The sequence below is a fragment of the Paroedura picta genome, chromosome 7 (genome assembly GCF_049243985.1).
Source record: "Paroedura picta isolate Pp20150507F chromosome 7, Ppicta_v3.0, whole genome shotgun sequence".
Taxonomy (NCBI): Eukaryota; Metazoa; Chordata; class Lepidosauria; order Squamata; family Gekkonidae; genus Paroedura; species Paroedura picta.
The window spans coordinates 19,740,578-19,764,315 of record NC_135375.1 but is presented as its reverse complement, the minus strand read 5'-3'; the positions used below and the strand labels follow the sequence as shown (position 1 = coordinate 19,764,315).

Here is a 23,738-nt window from a genome sequence, read left to right as displayed (position 1 = left end):
GGGGTCACTTGGAGGAGGGCATGGTGCAATTCCTGTTGGCAGCAGGGGATCGGACATGCAGAAAAGGTTTTAAACAACATGTAGAATGGCACCAGCTAGATATCTGGGTAGTGGGGGGATTCACAGTCATAGTCTAGCAGTCAAATTGCCTGCCTAAGGAGGTGGTGAGCTCCCCTTCATTGGCAATCTTCATGCAGCGGATAGACAAATACTTATCATAGATGCTTTAGAGGGTTGGACTAGATGGCCTGTATGCCCCCTTCCAACTCTATGATCCTGCGTTGAGCAGGGGGTTGGACTAGATGGCCTTGCATGCCCCCTTCCAACTCTATGATCCTGCGTTGAGCAGGGGGTTGGACTAGATGGCCTGCATACCCCCTTCCAACTCTAGGACTCTATGCATACATCTTGCAGCAATGAGATGCACAAGTTAAGCAAGCGGTCTGTGTGTGTGAAAGACGAAATTGTCCAGCACTTTCATACTTCGAACAGTTGGACTAATGAGTCCAGTGACTATGGAATAAAACATCTTGCTTGTGTAGTCTGGATAAAACAAAGCATTTACTGCACCAGCTTAATAAGTGATGAGAAAAATCTTTCAAATACAGATACAAAAACAGGCCTCATTTTAGGCTAAACCCCCAGTATCTCTGTAGCCTTGACATTTGAGGGGTTTTGTTGTTTTTTTATCTTGTGTAAAGTCCCACTTTCAACAAAAGTTTAAAGATCACGTAAAGAACAGAGTTACATAACACAGTTCAAGCGAACATGAACCAGAAGAACTATGAGTTGAAACCAGAGCGATTATCAAAGAAGAATGTGCAAAGACTGTCCCTAAGAATATATGAGAAGCCATGTTGGATCAAGTCAATGGCCCATCCAGTTCAGCAATCTGTGACAGTGGCCAAAAACCAGGTGCCATCAGGTGGTCTCACCATTGGGACTAGAACTCCAGAAGCCCTCCCACTTTTGCCCCCCAAGCACCAAGAATGCAGAGCACTGCCCTAGACTGAGCGTTCCAGCTATCATAGAATCACAGAGTTGGAAGGGGCCATACAGGCCATCTAGCCCAACCCCCTGCTCAACGCAGGATCAGCCCAAAGCATCCTAAAGCAATATATATAATAGCTGATAGCCACTGATGGGCTTCTGCTCTTGTAAACAAAAGAAGAGAAAACCCTCATTGGAGGACTCATGAAATTCTTAAAATTGCTAGAAACAGATGAGAAGCAAAAGTAAAAGGTGGAAGATATAGAATCGAAAAATGCATCATCCCAGCAACTTGCACATAGACAAAGAGAACTAGAACAACTAGAGTGAAGAAACAGAAGAGAGCCACAATAAAGGAAGAACAAGAGATCTGTTCTACAGGATCCAAGAAATCAAAGGGAAATCTAAAGCACAGTTGGGGCATGGTGAGAAACTGAACAGGACATAATAAAGAAAAGACGGAAACAATGTACTGAAGAAATCCACTGACAAGATGAAATAATGACAGATTGCTTCCAAGAAGGAACTTTTGAAGAAGAACCTACAATTTTAGAAAGCTAAATGAAAGCTTGGGAGAAACAAATCACAAGGAGTAGATTGGATATCAACAGAAGCTGCAGGAAGACAAAAGCAATGACTCTGGGGGAATTACGCCACTGCAAGGCTAATGATGAAGAAACTGAAACTGTTTTAAGATTATCTATTCCTTAGCTCAAGAGCCTCTTGTGGCGCAGAGTGGTAAGGCAGCCGCCTTAAAGCTTTGCCCATGAGGTTGGGAGTTCAATCCCAGCAGCCGGCTCAAGGTCGACTCAGCCTTCCATCCTTCCGAGGTCGGTAAAATGAGTACCCAGCTTGATGGGGGTAAACGGTAATGACTGGGGAAGGCACTGGCAAACCACCATGTATTGAGTCTGCCAAGAAAACGCTAGAGGGCGTCACCCCAAGGGTCAGACATGACTCGGTGCTTGCACAGGGGATACCTTTACCTTTACCTTTATTCCTTAGCTCAGTCATTAACCAGAAGGGACTGCAACCAAGAAGCCTGACAAGGCTAGAAAAGATCCAGAAGCATCAGGATGGGTCACTGACAGCCAAGATCAAAGTAATTAATGCCACGGTATTCCCCATTACTATGTGTGAGTGTGAAAATTGGACAACAAGGAAAGTGGACAGGAAGGAAGTGGGTTCATTTGAAATGAGGGTTTGGAGTAGAGTTTTATGGATAATGTGGAGCAACAAAATGACAGAAAATCAAAACTTAAACAAGAATATGCCAATGAGTATGGAAAACAAAACAATGCCCCACAGACCGGAAATGGTCACTTTACATTCCAATTCTGAAAGAAGGAGAGTCAACTACAGCAGTTCTCAAACCATCACCCTAATTTCTCATGCAAGTAAAACAATGCTCAAAATCTTATAACGAAGACTGTTAACATATATGGAACAAGTATGGCCCAGATGTTCAAGCTGGATTCAGAAAATGATGAGGTATCAGAGACCATATTGCAAATTTATGATGGCCACTGGAACATATAAAAGAATTTCAGAAGAAAATCAGCTTGTGTTTTCATAGAATGCAACAAAGCATTCTCTAAGTTCCTGACATTTCGATGATGTATAGAGATCATAAAAAGTTATGGCTGTTTTTTTAAAAAAAGAATGGGGGTGCTACAACTTTTTGATTGTTTTGAGGCGCAAGTTATACTCTTGGCAAGAATTAGAACACAATATGGAGAAACAAAATGGTTTTCCATTGTATTTCATGTATTATGCATTCTGCATTATGCATTTTATGTCTCCTGTTTTCTATGTATTTTATCTCCCCATCTCTTCAATCTATATGCTGAACAAATCATAAGGGAAGCTGGATTAGATCCAGATAAAGGTGGAGTGAAAACTGGGAGAGAACATTAGCAATTTGAGATATACAGATAACACCACTTTACAGGCAGAAAACCCCGAAGACTTGAAAGGACAACTGGTGAAAGTTAAAGTAGAAAATGTCAAAGCAGGATTACTGCTGAACGTCAAGAAGACAAAAGCAATGGCTCTGGGGGAAATATACAACTACAAGGCTGATAATGAAACTGAAATTGTTTTAAGATTCTCTATTCTTTAGCTCAGTCATCAACCAGAAGGGACTGCAACCAAGAAGCCTGAAGGACAGACTTAGAAGAGGCTAGAAAAGATCCAGAAGTGTCAGGATGGGTCACTGACGACCAAGATCAAGGTAATTCATGCCACGGTATTCCCCATTACTATTTATAGGGAATTGGACAACAAAGAATGCGGACAGGAAGGAAGTGGGTTCATTTGAAATGTGGGGTTTTAGGAGAGTTTTATGGATAATGTAGAGCAACAAAATGGCTAATCAGGGTTTCTAGAACAAATCAAGCCTAAACTCTCCCTACAAGCTAAACTGAGGCTATTGTACTTTGGCCACTTTAGAAGGCAAGAGTCACCGGAAAAGAAAATAATGCTAGGAAAAGTTGAAGGCAGCAGGAAAAGAGGAAGATCCAACATGAAGAAGAAGAAGAAGAGTTGGTTCTTATTTGCTACCTTTCTCTACTGAAGGAGTCTCAAAGTGGCTTACAGTCACCTTCCCTTTCCTCTCCCCACCACAGACACCCTGTGAGGGAGGTGGGGCTGAGAGAGCCCTGATATCACTGCTCGGTCAGAACAGCTTTATCAGTTCTGTGTCAAGCCCAAGGTCACCCAGCTGGCTGCATGTGGGGAAGTGCAGAATTGAACCCAGCGTGCCAGATTAGAAGTCCGCACTCCTAACCACTACATCAAGCTGAAATGGATTGACTCAATCAAGGAAGCCACAAGGGCCCTCAGTTCACCAGGCCTGAGCAAAACTGTTAACGATGGGTCATTTTGGAGGTTATGAACTCATAAGGTTGCTGTAAGTTGACTTGGCAGCACTTCACACACAAACACACACACACACACACCAAACATCCAGCACATTTGATGAACATGCAACATCCATTCCCTATAAGCACCAGTAAACAGAGCTTTTACTGTCCCCGCTTAATAACCGAAGACAAAAGTTTCAAATGCTAATGTACAAACAGGTCACATTTTAGCCCCAAACCCACTAGTTTTGCAAACTTGATGTCTGATGTTGTCCCCCCCCCCCCACACACACACAAGTACTGCTTCTGTTTTGGGTTGAGGCCAGTTCTAACATGTACATACCTGCAACTTTTCTTGCAATTCCTTATTATGCAAGGTCAGAGTAGCAATTTTGGCTTGTAACAGTAAAAAGAGTTCTTGCTGGTCTGCCCCTGGACTTGCATCCAGTAAACCATCAGCGCCTGCATAAATAGGTGAGAGAGGTGAAGGAACAGGATGATTTCTGAGCTGGTGAAAGGTAATGGTTGGACGAGATACACTCGGGTACAAACCCTCACTCAGTCCCTTGCTTTCAGTCCAACTTATTTCAAGGCTATTGTGAGGATTAAAAAAATCTATGTTCCTTAGAATGGGAGCATGAAATGTTATCAAAACTGCTTTGAAGTCTAGAATCGGCTCTTGTTTTCACTACAACCTATTCAGTGGCGACTGGAAGTTTAATTTACTGGGGGAAATCTTGGTGGGCTCCTGGTAGCCAGGAGCAAGCTGTACTAAGGGGCACCATCAACTTTGTTTGGACCCAGGTGACACCTACAATGCAGGATGGGCAAGCCTATGTCCCTATTGCCATGTCACTGCAGCCCCAATTGAAGCAGACCCCACAGCATCCCCAGCTGCAAAAGGACCTCAGCTTGCTCCTAGGCTACTGGAGAGCCCAAATCCACCCTACTGGAAACCTACTGAAATTAAGACAGAAGAAGAAGAGCTGGGTTTTTCATAATCCGCTTTTTACTACCTGGAGGAAACTCAAAGTGGATTATGATTGCCAACCTCTCTTCTCCCCACGACAAACACCCTATGAGGTAGGTGGGGCTGAGAGAGCTCAGAGAGAACATCTGTTTTGATAACATCTACTGGGTCCTCCAGAACCCCCCACCAGAAATGCCCAATGGATACATCGAAAGCCGATCAGGGTTTGGTCAACTCGTTTACTGTCTTAAGTACTTGAAATGTCCATCCAAAGTTGCGGAGATTAACTTGTAGTATAGGCATTATATTTTTGTATTGTACTTTGGACCATGCTGTAAACCACACTGGGCTGTATGGGAAAGCGGTATATAAATTTAATAAATAAATAAAAAGGCACGAGCCTCCTTGAGCAATGGGGCCTAATGCCAGGGATAGAACCGAAATGCCCCCTCTCCGATAACCCCTCACTCTTACGTGCAGCCCCCACATTCTCCTCCCAGCACCTACACAACTGTTGGACAGCAGTTGCAGACAAGGGATCCCAGGGAGGGGGCAAGCCAGGCCCGGGGGGGATGGCATTTTTCATCTTCCTTCTTCAAGCCCCCTGGCTATCTTCCGGACGCATTGGCTCTCTCTCCACTCTCACCTGAGCTACTGCACCCCTTGCTGTGGAGAAAGCAAGGAGAGGACATCCCTACCTACCTACCTACCTACCTACCTACCTACCTACCTACCTATTTTTCAGTTTTAGCTTTGCTCTCTCCCACAGCAATTGCTGCTCAAGGCAGCTAACAACCATATAGCGCAACATGAATTAAACAAGTTCAATACCACAGAACAGCTCACCTAATTTAAAACCAGCTTAAATAAAAGACAGTAAAATCAGAACAAAATTCTAAAAATATCAGTGTCCCAGCCCCCCCACCCTAAAGTTACTCCAGATACAAGGGCTGGCTAAGGTTCAACAATCTGTGTGTGGCGGGGGGTGGGGGGGGGAGACATACACAGAAGCCCTCTGACAATTAAAAAGCTTATAGCTAAAGATGTAATATTAATGGCTCCATCTTCTTATTATTGTAGGAGAGGGCTTAGTGGGGTGGGGGCACACAGGGAGTGACTACGGTAGAGCCAGCTGTATAGTGGTTAAGAGCGGCAGCTTGTAATGTGGAGGACTGGGTCTGATTCCCCACTCCTCGCCCACATGCAGCCAGCTGGGTGACCTTGGGCCAGTCAGAGTTTCTCTCGGAGCTCTCTCAACCTCACCTGCCTCACAGGGTGTCTGCTGTGGGGAGAGAAAGGGAAGTCAATTGCAAGCCGCTATGAGACTCCTTTGAGTAGAGAAAAGCGGCATATAAGAACCAACTCTTCTTCTGACAGTAAATGGGGAAGTAGCTTTCCATGAACTACAGTGAGAATGCCACAGCATTATAGCTAAGGCAGATGACCCAATTATGCTCCAGTGATCCCTGGAATTCTGCCCAGGGATCTGGAATCCCTAAGACCACTTCTAGCTGTACTTGGAGATGTGAAGGAATCTCCACAAACTTCTCTTCACTGACCAGCCCACCACCTTCCCCTGGGAAATTTAGGGCACCTGTTCAAGTGGGCTGATGCTCACAATGGCTCATGAAGCCAAATGGTGGTGGGGGTCCAGCTTCTAGTAACCAGCGGATGGAAGGCTGGCTGTAGAAGCATTCGGACGCAGCATCTTTCCTTCCCCTTACCTGTAGCGCTCGAGCTCATCCTTTCCTTGCTCTCACCGCGAGCCGCACTGTTCTCTTCTTGCTGAAACACAAATGCAGGGGAGTTGACTAAGGAGGCCGATTTCAACTGAGGGACGCATTTGCAAAACAGGAAGGTTCCTTGGGAGGAGCGACTGGCATAATCCAGTTGGCAACGCAATTAGAGATTAATGTAGTTTAGTGATTCTTTAAAGGGCTGGTTCAATTTAAACATCTGCATATCGTTTGACTTTTGATGCAGTTGCCTTTCTGAGACACTGGAAGATCTGGGCCACTTTGACCCAGTTTCCATGATGGTTTCCAAGCTCTTGTGCCCTGGATCCTTGCCCATCCTGGCTTCCAAAAGATGGGAGCTTGGTGTAGTGGTTAAGAATGGTGGCTTCTAATCTGGTGATCCAGGTTTGATTCCTTCCTCCTTCGCATTCAGCCTGCTGGGTGACCTTGGGCTAGTCACAGTCCTGTTAGAGCTGTTCTCAGAGTAATGCTGTCGGGGCTCTCTCAACCCCGCCTGCCTCATGCGGTGGTGGGAAGAGGAAGGGAAAGCAATTGTAAGCCGCTTTGAGACTCCTTCGGATAGTGAAAAGCAGAATATAAAAGCCAGTTCTTTTTCTTCTTCTAAAATCATGCAAGCATCACATCAACAAACCCTTGGTATCTCTTGTAAATCGGTTGCTAACTGAAAACATCTTCCCTAGACCACCTGAAGAGATGGTGATGTGCCTCCTGCAAGAAAAAAAAAAACATCCCTACAGAGGACAGTAGAAGACCATCTCCAGGTCTTCTTGCTTAGCTCATCTGCCTAGTCCCTTTTCAGTCTGGTTTCAGACAGGTGTATGGGATGGAGACAGCTCTGCTGGCTTCAGTTGACAACCTCTGTCTAAATGTAGACGCAGGTCAGGCATCCTTGTTGCTCCTATTGGATTGAGGGACGGACCAGAACCAATGGGATGAAATTAATTCAAAAGAAATTCCGTCTAAACATCCGGAAGAAGTTCCTGACAGTTAGAGTGGTTTCTCAGTGGAACAGGCTTCCTCGGGAGGTGGTGGGTTCTCCATCTTTGGAAATCTTTAAACAGAGGCTGGGTAGCCATCTGATGGAGAGGCTGATTCTGTGAAGGTTCAATGGGGTGGCAGGTGACAGTGGATGAGCTAAAGGGTTGTGAGTGTCCTGCACAGTGTAGGGGGTTGGACTAGATGACCCAGGAGGTCCCTTCCATCGCTATGATTCTATGATCTGCTGCCGTTGACACAGCGAACCTGCAAATGGGTAAAATCAACAACTGCCTGAATGTGGGGCTTCTCTATTCTGGCCCCACCTTGAGAAATGGTCTGCTTGAGGGGGTCAGGAAGGTCCACATTCTTCGCCAGATATTTATTTATTTATTATATATTTATATATGCAAAATGGAATTATTCAAGAAGGCTTTTTTTTGTGTAGGCAACAGAGCAACACTGCAAAATTATTCACAAAATGACTAGGTCTACATGACAGTTTGCTGAAGCTAAATCTTTCTATGTAATTTTGCACAGTTTAATGTGCCATGTTAACACTTTGCTTCATTCTTTTTTTATATTTCAACCATCTGAATTGCTAGATTTTGTTTTGCCGTCATTAACATACACCACATCAGTAAAGGTTTAATATGATTAAATAACCACCTTCTTTTCATCCAGATTTTAGACTGGTTGTATATCCAGATCTTGTAGAATCTTACATTTATCTTTAAAAAAAATAAAATAATTTTTTCCTCTTATATTTAATTTTTACAAAAAAATTTTTTAAAGAAAAGTTGTAGACTTTTAATTACTGTGTTATTGTTTGTTTTTTAGTGTTACATATTTTGTCTAAACTGTGATGCTATTCTGATGATGGTCTAAAATGACTATAAATAAAAGAACCTAAAGCTATTTCTAGTTGGTTCTACAACACAAATCTGGCTGTCCCTCCATGTGTCTGTACAGGCTCACTCTGAGTAATACACTTTGAATCCCAGTAATGTACACAGATAAATAAAATATATGTAGGATAACTTGCAGCGTAAGGCAGTGGTCCCCAACCTTTCTGAGGTTGGGGACCGGCAGGGCATCGGGCCACGCCCACGCCCACGCATCAGCTGCGTCCGCGGGTCGCGCCCACGCATCGGCCGCGCCCTCGGGCCGCGCCCACGCATCAGGCCGCGCCCACACATCGGGCCGCGCCCGCACGGGCGTGGCCCGGTCCTGATTCCCTCTCCCCGCCCTCCCGCAGTAAGAAGCTTCCCGGGCCGCAAGCTTGCGGGGGGGGGGCGGGGAGAGGGAGCTGCGGCCCGGCGCCATGGCCTTTGTGGCCCGGTACCGGTCCGCAGCCCGCAGGTTGGGGACCACTGGCTTAAGGGACAAAAAAATGAGCAGTTCTATTTCAGAGGCAGACCCTCCTTTAACTTTCCATTTCTTTCCATTATATATTGCTAATCCAGAACCAACATCGCTTCAAAAAGGAATACAAGGACCTCCTTAAATCTCAGTCTCACCAATTTCTTCTTTGTTGTCTTAACTGATTCTTCCCAAACATGTAAGCCAGACTTATTTCAGAACTATAGTCTTTTTTCTTTTTTGGAGGGAGGAAAAAAGCCTTTTTAAAAAGCTTGATAAGAAGTTTGTGAACACAATATTCAGGTTGACAGCTGAATCTAAACATTTCCAAGATCTGCTAACTATTTTAAAACTTTTTTGACAAATCAGATAAGGTTTTACTATGTGGAAATCAGATTTTGTGTGTGAGACAACCTTTGATTTTTAATTCCAAAGATGTGTAAATTAGGATTCCTTGTGTGTGTGTGTGTGTGTGAGAGAGAGAGAGAGAGAGAGAGAGAGAGAGAGAGAGAGAGAGAGAGAGAGAGAGGACCTTCTGAAAGCCTCAGACTCTATGGGACAGCAAAAGATGGAAGAAGAAGAAGAGTCGGTTCTTATATGCCACTTTTCTCTACCCAAAGGAGTCTCAAAGCGACTTCCAATCGCCTTCCCTTCCTCTCCCCACAACACACACCCAATGAGGTAGGTGGGGCTGAGAGAGCCCTGATGTCACTGCTCTGTGAGAACAGCTCTGTCAGGACTGTGGTGAGCCCAAGGTCACCCAGCTGGCTGCATGTGGAGGAACGAGGAATCAAAACCAACTTGCCAGATTAGAAGCCACTGTTCTTAACCAATATACCAAGCTGGAAGGGGAGACTGCCCCTCATCACCACACATTAACCCCAATAAACAACTCTGCCATATTTCAGCTGGATTTGAGTCCAGTACTACCTTAGAGATCAACAAGATTTTCGTATCCAGTGACTTTTAAAAACTTACATCCCCACAATCTTGTCGCCCTCTAAAAGTGCCAGAGGACTAGAAACTCGCTGTTCTACTGCAAGGCCAGCACGGCGGCCCTTTGGAACTACCATATGTGTAATCCGAAATGAGACTAGAAGACATACCTTGGATCCCTGCTCGGCAAAAAAAGGCTGGCCTTTCCCAGGTACCGGAGTGGAAGTCGTAGAATGCGGAGAGGAGAGATTACTGAGCTGGAAAAGACGGACGAATTTGAGCGTTACCGACCGGCTCTCGGGAACCTGAGCCATCATTCCCCACGACTGCAGGAAGGCAAACTTATTCAGCCGGTGTCTTCTACCGGCAGCAGTCAAGCAGCCCAAGGAAACAGTTGTCTGACTAAGGCCGCAGTTTAACCTTCTAGATTAGTTGCTGCCTCTCCCCATAGACAACGATGTGGGTTTATGGACGGGAACGTAAAGCCGCTCACTGACCGAAGAGGCCACCAGCATCGGACGAAAACGCTTTGTCCTTATTATCTCTTTGGCTCTAGACTTAGCATGCCGTCTGACGGCCACTGAACAAAGTATAATTAATGTAGGGATTTCAATGGGGACGCCCTATTTTGGTCCTTGCAAGAATAACCCTCGGGACACATGAGACACACACACACGCAAATATAAAAAGGAGGTCTGCATGCAGCAAAATTTAACCGGATCCGTTCTCAGCGGGCCAGTCCTTCGACCCTCCCCATCCTCTATGTAGCCACGTGTTCGAGAGGGACTTGAGCGTTACCTGGATAGGGCTGACAGGTGGTGGTGGAGGGGCTTTGCGTTTTTTTGGAGTTCCACTTCTTTCTGAACTTAATCTAGAGGCTGGGTCATGCTGGAAGGTTCACAGGGCCAGAAAAAGGGAGGTCTTGTTAGTCTGGTTAGTAAGCTCTGTGTTATCAAGTGTTATTCTCAAGGTGGAAATGAAAGGAGAAAAGGTACAACTCTCCCCCCCCTCCCCTGCAAAACCATTCATGCCTCATCTCAACCAAGGAGTGCCCCATGCAGAAGCAGAAAAGGGCAGGAGTCCTGCATCCCTTTAAAAACGAATACAATTTGTGGCAGGGTACTCAGGAAATCTCCTCCCCTCCCGCAAATTTCATTAGTCGTTACGGTGCTCCTAGACTCTTGTTCTTTTCCACTTCTACACACAGACTAACCCGGCTACGCTTCTGGAGCTGTGCAAAGGTATTAACACATGTTAAAAAACCATGAGCTCATCCTGCCGCCATTCGCAACACATGCTGCAGCACAATTAAATTTAGTGAATAGAAGCACACAGTTTTCCTCCTTAGCAGAGTTCTCAAAATGCACGGCTATTTGCAGCGCCAAGCAGTTTGTTAATCGTCCTGTGCAGTGCCAAAACCTCTTTCGAGACAACCAGAGAGGCTCCTTTCCCCCACTTCCCTCGCAATTCACAGGGAAGCCTTCTACAGCAGGGGTAGTCAAACTGCGGCCCTCCAGATGTCCATGGACTACCATTCCCACGAGCCCCTGCCAGCATTCGCTGGCAGGGGCTCCTGGGAATTGTAGTCCATGGACATCTGGAGGGCCGCAGTTTGACTACCCCTGTTCTACAGTCTAGAATGTTGACACTCCCTTTGCCACAACCCTCCTCCTGAGCTTGCATTTTGCAAAACGTGGCACTAAAAGATGGCCTATGATGCCACCCACCTTTCCTTCTCCTCCGCTGCTTGCTGTCCTGGTCTTCAACAGGTTTCTATCACTGTTGAAAACCCCAATACTAAGGAACCCTTGGCACAACAAGGGGGATGATTCACAAGTTTTAAAGAGATGATTCACAAGTTTTACGTCCAGCTGGCTGCTCACGTCAAGTTTCTCAATGTGATAATCTTTCGCACGCATCTTTTGAGTTGATGCTTTAAAAAAAAAATTAAGATAAAAAGTGCGGGCCTCCAAGGAAACGGCTCCATGTTCCTTGAGCACTTACTTCTGCCTAAAAGTCACTGAGACCAATGAAAGTTGATCAAGTATTTCAGATGCCACAGTGGCTTGGATGTGACCACTCCGCACAGCCAAGTCTGAACTCTTCCTCTCTACTGGAAGACAGGAAGGTTTCTAATTTGCCTGAGTATAAACACAAGCCACCATGTCAATTAATTTTGCAAGGGGATGAACTAGACAAGCACTGCACCCACGCACTGGCCGGTGGCTTCACTGCAGCAGCTTATGGCTTTAAAGCAATTCACATGTTGTTTCTGCACAACAGGACAGGGGCTGCGATGTTCCCCAGTTCAATCTCCAGTTCAAGCAACAGGTAGTACACATTTTGAAGGACCTCAACCTGAGAGCCTGTAGAGATGCTGCCAATCAAAACGGACTAGGTTGACCTTAACAGTCCAAACATCAAACTCCGGATAAGGCACTTTCTTGTGGATTGAGTCCAAAGACAATGACAATGAATAATACATCCAATTGTAATGTATTTATGCTAGCCGTCTTTGATGTGATGCTAAGAGATTCTGGGCACCATATTGTTGCGCAGTTTGGACGGATGGTATTAGACAGGAAGTGGACAGTATTCTGGTTCAGCTACGCTCTAGTTCAGCTACTCTCTAGAGAGCCAGTTTGGTGTAGAGAGAGCCAGTTTGGTGTAGAGAGAGCCAGTTTGGTGTAGTGGTTAGGAGTGCGGACTTCTAATCTGGCATGCCGGGTTCGATTCTGCGCTCCCCCACATGCAGCCAGCTGGGAGACCTTGGGCTCGCCACGGCACTGATAAAACTGTTCTTACTGGGCAGTGATATCAGGGCTCTCTCAGCCTCACCCACCTCACAGGGTGTTTGTTGTGGGGAGAGGAATGGGAAGGCGACTGTAAGGTGCTTTGAGCCTCCTTCGGGTAGGGAAAAGCGGCATATAAGAACCAACTCCTCTTCTTCTTCTTCTTCTTCTTCTTCTAGATCAGGTACTAGCTCAGCTACTCTCTGGCTGCTTCTTGACAGCCCTGGAGGGGTTTCCCGAATGGGTGGGGGTTAATTACTTTTTAATATATATTTTCAATTTGCTAAACATTTATCGGGTGGTATGATCAGATATGATGATGTCGACCCGCCTCCCTTTCCAAAATGGCCAATAATGGGCTGAGAGGGGGTGGGAAGGGGAGGGGCCCTGGGCCGGCTTGTACACAGCTATGCTTCCCAACCACATTCTGCACAAGTGCACCACTTCTGGGGGTGGATCTCGAAGCTTGGGGAATGTTTCAGGGGTTTCTCGACTGTAGAAACGTTTAGAAAGGCTGCTCTACTGAAATATAAGGCCTGTTTACTTCTGTATCTAGGAGAGTTCATCATGAAATAGAAATACCCCCGCACGGTTATTTGGTTCACCAACATCTCCAGGTGAGGACAGAACACTTTTTAGGAAGAGTTGTAAACTACTGTAGTTTACTATGAGGAAAAAACTCCCTTGGACCTTTCAAAGCGTCACAAAAATGGTAGCTCACACCTCATTGTGACTACCTGTCTCCTTTCCAATAATGTGGAATGCACTAAAAAGCTCATGGTGGATCCACCTCATCTGGAAGGTTCCATTATTCAACCCAGCAATCACAATCAAATATCACCTATCTTGGGTTTTAATTGGCTGAGTCTCTCCAACTGGTATGGTCATTTCAACCCCTGGTTTGAGGTGGAGGAAGAAAGCCATCCTCCGTCATGCACTCGCTCCAGGCACAGTTAAAAATTTATAGGAAGCAGTGGAAGAGTTTGACAAAAGTGAAAATGCTTCTCAAGATTTGGACACAAACGCATAACAAACACATAACACAAATACATAACAATAAGCACTTAAATCCTCCCCCCCCCCTCCTGCAATACAAAAACAAACTATAATAAAACCATGAAGGATATCTGGTGGTGTTTCTATTTACCTGCTTTGGCTTTGTTGGTGACTTGAGATCTGCAGAAAGAAAACACTGTATTTTATACAAATGACAAGAGCCATCGTCTCTGTGCTCGAGGTTCATGTCCTTGAGATGCTAAACTCGTGATTACTTGAAATTCAACAGAATTTTGATCCAAACAAAGCACATTTGGTGGTGAGAGAAAGCGCTATCAAGCTGTAACCAACTTGCTGTGGCTCATGGTAACTGTAGTCCATGGACCTCAGTTTGGTCACCCCTCCCATAGGGTTTTCAAGGCAAAATGTGAACAGAGGTGGCTTGCATGGGCTTCCTGCATGGTCTCCCATTCAAATACTAACCAGGGTTAACCCCAACTTCTGCGATCTGATAAGATTGGGCTAACTTGTGATAGCCAGGTCAGAGCAAAAAGCACAATTACAATGATAGAAAACATGACTTTGATAACCCAATCACCACTTACTATTTACGTTTCTGGATGCTATACTAATTTAACTTGCAGCAGCAGATTTTGAAAGGAAGGAGCTCTCAAAATATGCTATCACTGGTATGGATACCTGAGGCTGTATAGCTCCTTCCTGGCCTGATCAAACACTGACCTGGATGGGCCAGGCTAGCCCAATCCATTTGGATCTTGGAAACTTAGCAGAGTTGGTGGTTAGATAGTATCTTGATGGGAGACCACCAAGAAGTCCAAGTTTGCCATGAGACAGGCAATGGCAAAGCACCTACGGGGTCACCACAGGTCTGCTGCAACCTGACAGCACATTCCACCACTGTAACTCCACAAAGGCTGCACCATGTTCTCAGCTCAATGTCACAGTTCCACTCTGAGCGGAAGAAGATGGATCCAAAGACGGAAGTGCAATGGGCTCAGTAGGAAGTCTTGGGATGTCTCTTGAGAATTCTTGAGGACATACAGCACAGTTTAAGAAAGATTGACTTAGACCTACCAGCCTCTTGAACCATTTTCGACTGAAGTAGGTTCTGGATTGCCGCATTTTCGGAGACTTTGGAGTAATGTAGGGCGTTGTGTCCAAGTGCATCCACTAAGTTCGCGTCTGCCCCTTTTCTGACCAGGAGGTCCACGATGATGAGGTTTCCACCTTCGCACGCCAGCATCAAACTGGTTCTAGATAGGAGGGAGAGAGACACCCCAAGGGTGAAAAATAATGTGCTAACAGGCTTCATCTATGTTCGTGCAGGACTGGTGCCTCCAAGTTCAATCAACAGTAAATGATCAACTGTACTACAGATACAGGTGCCAACTACATAAGTTCTCACCCTCTGTTCTGCTATTGGCCTGCAACTGAGAAAGAGGCATATCTGAAGGCAAATGGCATTCTGATTTCTCAAATTCTACCATAGGAGCCTAGGAGCCTATGAAAAAGAAGAAGAGTTGGTCACCCAACTGGCTGCTTGTTGATGGGTTTCTAGTCTCTTGTCTCTCAATGGCCGAGAGAACATAAGCTTATTATGGGGCTATCTGTGATGGAAAAATGCAACAATCCCATGCCCAGGTCTCCCAGATGTCCACAACTGCATAAAGGGCACAATATGTAGGCCCAAGCTGTATGGACAAGTCCGGACTATCCACAAGAGGCTCTATGCCCATGTAGACTTCAACCTCCAAGAGAGGTAGGATGGGCAAGATCTTGATATGACCATATTTATTTTATCTATCTATAGTTAAATTTCTATGACCGTCCCTCTTGGCATAGCCACCTTGGGTGGTCTACAACAGTTTGATGAAACAATTAAAGTAGTAAAAACAATGTAAAGATTTTAAAAGATTTGAATCCATCAAAAATGAATCTGCTCACTGTAGCTGCCATGTATAAAAGCTGTTCATATGTTCCATGTAAGGTTAGATAATGTTTCAATGTAAACCGCCCAGAGCTGCAAAGAATGGGCGGTATAAAAACCCAAATAAATAAATGAATGAATAAATAAATTAAATAGATATATAAATACATTAAGAGCCTCTTATGGCGCAGAGTGGTAAGGCAGCAGAAATGTTGTCTGAAAGCTCTGCCCATGAGGCTGGGAGTTCAATCCCAGCAGCCGGCTCAAGGTTGACTCAGCCTTCCATCCTTCCGAGGTCGGTCAAATGAGTACCCAGCTTGCTGGGGGGTAAACGGTAATGACTGGGGAAGGCACTGGCAAACCACCCCGTATTGAGTCTGCCATGAAAACGCTAGAGGGCGTCACCCCAAGGGTCAGACATGACCCGGTGCTTGCACAGGGGATACCTTTACCTTTACCTATATAAATATATGTGCAATCATCAATCAGCCTGCTTGCAATCAGCCTAGGATGGAAGAAGGGACCAGAGAAGGACCCCTCTTGGAGATATAGTCTTTTCCCACACAAAAGCCAGAATTGTGGCATTTTGTTAATGCTGTAAGTTGCCAGGAGTATGTACTTATAAAATTTGGCATCATGTACTTTACCGCTCTATGCCTCTGGCAGGAAGAAGCGCAGGGAATACATGCAAGATTGCAAAGTATGAAGATATCAAAAATGCATTATTTGGGCAAGCTTATTGAATTTGGCTTTGGTTATTACAATCACTATAAGTCCTGTTCTAGGATAGTTATCAGGAAAACAGCATGTGCTATTTCATGCGTAGTTGTTTGTGTAACCCTCAAGCTAATAAACATAAATAAGAAAATTAGATTTAATTACATTTATGCCACAGTGGCAGTCCTAGCAATATGTGTAACAAAAGAGGAACAACCCCTGTACATCTCCAAGGGAATGTAAACAGAACTCTTTCTTTGCAAGATTAATTAAGTTCACAGAGGCGAGAGTTACATAATGTCTCCCGAGTGCTCTCTGATCTTTCAGAACCTTACCTACAGAACTGCAATTTTTCTAATGAAACAGACCCACAGTTCTGGTGAACACCCAAGTACTTCTAGAATACAAGAAGTGAGGGCAAGTTCTACCTTCCATTTTTGTCTCTGGAATTCATGTCTGCTCCGTGTTCCAGAAGGTATTTGCATACTTCAACATGACCATTTTGTACTGCAAGTAGCAAAGGTATATTTCCATCCTGGGAGGGGAGAAAATGAACAGAGTCATCAGGATTCATGGATGTTCCACAGCCTTCAAGAGGCTGGTTTGGGGGGATGCTCACTGCAGCTCAGCCACTGTAACCCTTGTGTGGCAGCAGGATGGACCCACAGCCTGATTCAGCAGAAGGCGGATTTATTTGTTCTACAGCAGGGCTAGTCAACCTGTGGTCCTCCAGATGTTCATGGACTACAATTCTCATGAGCCCCTGCCAGCAAATGCTGGCAGGGACTCATGGGAATTTTAGTCCATGAACATCTGGAGGACCACAGGTTGACTACCCCTGCATTATACCAATATATCAATGGCTAGGTGCCATAGTCTGGCAATACTTTTGATTAATTTAATTTGGATTAAAACATACCATTTTAAAAGCTCCACCACACGTAACTCTGGATAATGTGAACAAAAGGATAATCAGGGGCCCACATCCTACAAGCCATGGGACATACAACACAATTTATGCAGACTACATAGAGTTGTAACTGGTTCTCTCCCTCGTATCCAACAGGGGTTTACAAAGATTTCCCTTTCAAATTTATTTATTTGTTGGATACATTAACTGGGAGACTGACAGAAGAGAAGGAAGAAACTTGCCCAGTGTAGGAACTGCTTGCTTTATTTCAAGTGAAGCTCAGTGATTAAGATTTTAACAGCTTGGGCAGTGGGAGTAAGATGTTATCCATTAAAAAACTGGTTACATACCACATCTTTGACATTAATTGGACACTTATGTTCACACAGGAGTTGAGCAATTTGAAGGCAGCCGCAGGCAGCTTTGAAGGAAGAAAAATAAAAGGGTTGACAATTCGAAGACACTTCTGCAATATGGTCTGTCTACGACTTGTAAAATTAGGCTTCAAGCAGTTGTGGTTTCTTTGTGCAAGACGCTTTACTGTTCACAAGAACGGCTACTATTCTGCAGTATTTAGAATTCCAAAACGATCTCAGCAGAAAAATTGGCAGTAACTGGAAATCCCCCAAATTCAAAATAAATAATAATAATAATAATAATAATAATAATAATAATAATAATAATAATAAAAACCAAATCCCAAACACTTAGGGTTGCCAACCACCAGGTAGAACCTGAAGGTCTCTCATTGTTACAGATGATCTCTGGGCATCAGAGATCAGTTCCCCTAAGGAAAATGGCCCTTTTGGAGGATTGACTTGACATCATATCCTGCTGAAGACCCTCCCCTCCCTAGGCATCCCTCCCCCAAATCTCCAGGAATTTCTCCACTCAATGTTGACAGTTCAACATGTTCTGGACTTTTTTAGCATCAACACTTGCACTTTTGAGTACAGATTTCCACATTTATCTTCTTGGATATGTTGGAATTCTGGCTCGCCTTGCCAACAATTCCACAGTTCAGATGACAAAATGCAAACTTCAAAGCAGCTATTTAAACCCCGAATATTTTGAGAGGGTGACGTTGAATGCTAGATTTACCAAAGTGTGACTGTAATTGATTTCAGCTGGAGCCTTCGATAAACACAAGCACTGCAAGAATTTAGGGGGGAGGGGGGATGGCACGCGCTCCCTTTTCAGAGCTGGACCTAACCACACGCAAGGTGGCACGTCTAGAAATGCTGCAAGGAGCTGAGAAAGTCTTAATCATTGGAAGTTTTAAAGCAGGGGTAGTCAAACTGTGGCCCACCAGATGTCCATGGACTACAATTCCCAGGAGCCCCTGCCAGCGAATGCTGGCAGGGGCTTCTGGGAATTGTAGTCCATGGACATCTGGAGGGCCGCAGTTTGACTACCCCTGTTTTAAAGTATTGATTGGATACCTACTGGTCAGGAAACAGATTTGGGTGCACTTTAGTCCCACAAGATTTTCAGGGTATAAGCTTTTGAGAGAGGAAAATTCCCTTCCTTGGAAACGAGCAGGAATGCAGAGCTGAGTTTTTTTACCCCAGTTAGAAGGTGGGAAACAGATTGTAAAGAATGCTAGAAGAGGATTTAGAGGTGCGTGGGGGCAGAAAATTAGCATCTATGGCAAGATCAGAATCCTATGTTCCCAGTCAGCCAGGGGTGGAGGGGTTCCACTGTTCTGAAAACAACCCAGATACCTCTGAAACTACTTGTTGGGGAATATTATTATTGTAGTTTCTGAACTGCCAGGGGGTTGGATTAGAAGAAGGAGAGTTGGTTCTTACATGCCGCTTTTACTCAAGGTGGCTTACAGTCGCCTTCCCTTCCTCTCCGCACAAGAGACACCCTGTGAGGGAGGTGAGGCTGAGAGAGCCCTGATATTGCTGCTCAGTCAGAACAGCTTTATCTGCGCTGTGGCGAGCCCAAGGTCACCCAGCTGGCTGCAGGCTCACCAGATTAAAAGTCCTAACCACTACACCTTCCTAGCTGTCCCTTTCAATTCTGAGATTAAACAGAGAAGATGCATGGATTTAGATTCAGAACGTGGAAGAACAACAACAAATACATATGACAACTTGGGAGCAAGGTCCCATTAACACAGTGGATCTCATCTCTGAGTAAATGTACAAAGGAAGGCAATCAAGATAGTTAGGGTGTTGGAGCACCTTCTCCATGAGAAAAGAAATAACTGGGGGTGTGTGTGTGTGTTATGAACAGAGGTTTATAAACCTGTAAATGCAGTTGTAGACACTGAAGAAAGATCCTTGAAAATGAAATAAATCCAGAAGTTATTCTGGGTGGGCTTCAAGAAAGAGAAATAGTTTTGAGAGAGTATTGCTAATTAACCTGGTAACCTCCTCATACAGGTGTTTCCAGTCTTCTTGCTAATTGTTGACCTGTGGTGCTTCTTTGATTTGGCCCAAAGTCCAACCTGTCCAACCTTCCGTTCAGTATCCAGTGATCAGCCATATGCTCCAGGGATTTCACAAGCCAGGGCAAGCAAGCATGAAAATATAAATACAAGGGATATGCTTGCAAAAGGCTGCACGGGTTCCATGTGCGTTGCTAGTTGCAGGCTTGGGGGAGGGGGACACACTTAATAGGGCAGACATGATACAAAATGATCTAAGTATTGGTACAGCACTTTAACAATGAGGTTAGGATGAGATAAAGACGATACCTGCATAGTGTAAAGCTGTTTTCCCAGAACTATCTGTGCTCTCTGGTAGACATTTAGCCTGTGGGATAGATTTCAAAAGACCACTAAGTTAAAAAAATCGACACAATGACGAAGAAGAAGAACAAGAGAGAAGAAGAGAGAAGAAGAAAGAAGAAGGGAGAAGAAGGGAAAAGAAGAGTTGGTTCTTATATGCCGTTTTTCTCTACCCAAAGGAGTCTCAAAGCGGCTTACATTTGCCTTCCCTTTCCTCTCCCCGCAACAGACACCCTGTGAGGAAGGTGAGGCTGAGAGAGCCCTGATATTACTGCTCGGTCGGAACAGCTTTATCAGTGCTATGGCGAGACCAAGGTCATTCAGCTGCCTGCATATGGGGGAGCGCGGAATCAAACCTGGCTTGCCAGATTAGAAGCCTGCACTCCTAACCACTACACCAAGCTGGCTCAAAGTTGGCTGCCATTAAGGAGTCATTTCTCCATACTGCAGGCTGGACACACGGAGTTTTTAAGAAGTCTGGGACAAAACTATCATGGCGTTTCTTCGTCTAAAATACATGTTGTTCAAGGCAGGCTAATTTGCTCATAGCCTGTCGAAATTCAAATACAAACCATAAAACAAGGGCATGGGCAACTAAATAGGAAAAGACTAATGGACCCATATTTTGGAACGAAAAAAAAAATTAGATCATTTATACATCCATCCATAAAACGGTTATCGTAACAAACAACAACCAACACCAGTTCCGTGGGGAAATTAATGAAATTCCAGTACGTGTGCATGTACAGAGGAAGATTCTTCATTTAAAACACGCTGCCAAATATCATTACAGATCAGAAAACAGCTTATTTTTTAGCTTGCGTGTTTTTAAATACTTTCCACAATAAGTACAGGATTCTAGTTCGGTGACTGTTGCTCTTCACATCAAGTTAATCCGCCTTCAGATGTCATGGACTGAACGTGTACATTATGAGTTTGCAATGTATAACAGCACATTCGACTACCAGCCACTGGATCTTAATAACCTTGGGTGTGCGCTGTATTACTTGCTTGCATTATGTTAAAAGTTCAGGAAAGAGCATGAAGGACAACTCGGTTTAAGGGATTTTCTCATTTTCGCAAAGGAAGTCAGTAAATACTACGGATTCCAAGGCAAAGCTGAGAAGCATCAAGGAGCCCTTTAGAAAGAGAGCTTACAATGAATGCTGGCAAACGCCGGAAGAGCTAGGGAAGGTAAACAAAAGGTATACTTCACCTGAAGGAGCCTCTTAACGCAGTCGGAGTGGCTGTTCTTGGCAGCGAGATGTAAAGCGCTGTGCCCTAAATACATAAGCAGCAATTTCAGATACGGTTTGGATGACGGAATGCACTAGGTAAGCAGCACTTTACTTAGCAGATAGAAGCAGTGTACAGTGCTCCAAGAGAAAACGGGCACTTCCAGAGCTGAAGAGATTTGCTTTGTCCTTCGGTCAAGAGGTCAAGAGGCCCTTGTGGTGCAGAGTAGAAAGGCAGCTGAAATGCAGTCTGAAGCTATGCCCATGAGGCTGGGAGTTCAATCCCAGCAGCCAGCTCAAGGTTGACTCAGCCTTCCATCCTTCCGAGGTTGGTAAAATGAGTACCCAGCTTGCTGGGGAGCAAACGGTAATGACTGGGGAAGGCACTGGCAAACCACCCCGTATTGAGTCTGCCATGAAAACGCTGGAGGGTGTCACACCCCAAGGGTCAGACATGACCCAGTGCTTGCACAGGGGATACCTTTACCTTTACCTAGGCGTACCAAAGGATTACGCAACTACTTTCCACTTTCTCAATTAAAAAAAAAGATAATGGAGCACAGCTCCAACCAATTTGCCCGCCTGGATAGGCCAGGCTAGCCAGATCTCTGAAGTTAAGCAGGGTCAGCCCTGGCCTGTATTTGGATGGAATGCAGGCCGGAGTGGGGGAGTCCCAGATTCAATCTCTGGCATCTCCACAGGATGAGATCCTAGACCAGGGGTAGTCAAACGGCAGCCCTCCAGATGTCCATGGACTGCAATTCTCATAAGGCCCTGCCAGTGTTTGCTGGCAGAGGCTCATGGGAATTGCAGTCCATGGACATCTGGAGGGCCGCAGTTTGACTACCCCTGTCCTAGACAGCCACCGCTAGTCAGAACAAGCACTGATTAAAACAGATGAATTATCTGGCTGGAAACAAGGTGGCTGCAGAAGGTAATGAAGCTAGGCCAAAAAAACACACATACAAACCAAAATCATGTTGAACGTGGAAAAGGCCCAAGAAGAATCAAAGAAGAAAGACCATCTGTACCTGCTCCATCCTGGGCTGCTACATCCACACCGTGAGTGATCATAACCCGAAGGCATTCTCCATGACCTTTTGTGGCAGCCAGGTGGAAACTGAAAGAGAGAAAGAGACTCATCAGGTTTACTGGCAAGCACAGATTTCCAAATGAACAGCACTTATGGTGACCCTGAACCAGTCAGAGTTCTCTTAGCCCCACCTACTTCACAGGGTGTCTGTTGTGGGGGGAGAGGAAGGGAAGGTATTTGAAAGGCACTTTGACACTCCTTTGGGTAGTGAAAAGCGGGATATAAAATCCAACTCTCCTTCTTCAAAATCAGCATGGCTTCTGCAAAGAGAAGAGCAACATTTTGCAGGCTCTGCGGAACTTGGATGTTGCAAGAAGCGGCCCAATATATTACATGAGAGGTAGAGGTTAGGACTGAGATGGGAATTGGTCTTCAGCAGCAGACCGATACTGAAAATGATGTGCATTCTGATGTCCCATCCTGAATCTTGGTTTTGTCCAAAAAGTGTTTTGTGAAACTGCTCTTAGAGTACCATGCTGCCAAATCTGAGTCTGGGTCCTAAACACCTACCTCTACCATCAGAAATGAGCACAAAAATACTTTAAATAGATGCAAGTGTTAAAAAAGGAAGAAAACGACTTAACAAAATGCATTAGAGAAAGAATGCCGCTTTGGATGACAAATATATTTATGAGAAGCCAAGAACTAAAACTTGTTGAACCCATGCATCAGTGAACCAGATTTATAAATATTTTGTTTCCAAGAAATATTTCCCAAACCCTTCAACATGGTTGTGTACAGCCTAGACCACGCTGTACGGAATCTGGCTCCTCGCTTGAGAGATAGTGTGAAGTGAGCATTAAAACAAAATGAGATCCATAAACTTAAAAGATGTTTACAAAAACAAAGGACAAGATACTTCAGAGGTACAAACATATGGGTTGCACTTCTGGGAAATTTGTACTTCAGCTGTATTTCCAATAATTAAAACACTTCCAGAGCAACAAAACTTGGCTCCGAGGATGGCATTAAACTTTATGGCTAATCTCTTTGTTTGCATAACTAAACTGTGCCAAGTGTAACACACTTCAACGGAATGGTTTAATTTTCATTTAGAGACAGACCAAAAAAGCAAGCAGAGATCACACAAATTGCGCACAATGGCCTTCAATACTGATAACGCTGCTATCTAGGGAGATTGTGGCATCTGTCAACAATGCAAGCGTCTCCGGAGAACAGGTGAAAGCAAAGGACAGAGTAGATTCATTTTCAAGCAGGTTACAAATGACTCTTGGGAATCTATAAAATAGAGCTAGCAACCTCTATTGCTATAGGAATTGCTGTGCAGAATGCGGCAGCATCCTGAGCACCTATTGGACAATACCTGTGTCATCAGCAACACTCAGTAATACAACTGGTCTTGCTGTTGGGGCACAGGCAGAATTACAAGCAACATTCAAAAGCCTGTGGGTCTTAGATATAATCAAGGTTGTAGTTTAAAAACATTTGCCAC

The 23,738-nt window shown here is 44.8% G+C and overlaps 1 protein-coding gene across 4 annotated transcripts in view; it reads right to left on the bottom strand.

Annotated features, from left to right (window-relative positions):
* RAI14 (retinoic acid induced 14) overlaps window positions 1–23,738 on the bottom strand; it is a 122,090-nt gene that overhangs the window by 7,302 nt on the left and 91,050 nt on the right. For 3 of the 4 annotated variants that reach the window (XM_077346941.1, XM_077346942.1, XM_077346940.1), the window contains 11 exons: window positions 22,224–22,312; window positions 21,174–21,238; window positions 19,925–19,982; window positions 17,568–17,638; window positions 16,736–16,842; window positions 14,738–14,916; window positions 13,794–13,822; window positions 10,653–10,742; window positions 10,025–10,111; window positions 6,549–6,609; window positions 4,198–4,316 (listed from right to left, as the gene is read on the bottom strand). In XM_077346941.1, the coding sequence (XP_077203056.1) occupies window positions 4,198–4,316; window positions 6,549–6,609; window positions 10,025–10,111; window positions 10,653–10,742; window positions 13,794–13,822; window positions 14,738–14,916; window positions 16,736–16,842; window positions 17,568–17,638; window positions 19,925–19,982; window positions 21,174–21,238; window positions 22,224–22,312 (955 nt within the window). The remainder of the gene's footprint in view (window positions 1–4,197; window positions 4,317–6,548; window positions 6,610–10,024; window positions 10,112–10,652; window positions 10,743–13,793; window positions 13,823–14,737; window positions 14,917–16,735; window positions 16,843–17,567; window positions 17,639–19,924; window positions 19,983–21,173; window positions 21,239–22,223; window positions 22,313–23,738) is intronic. The other variant, XM_077346943.1, reaches the window with a different exon arrangement.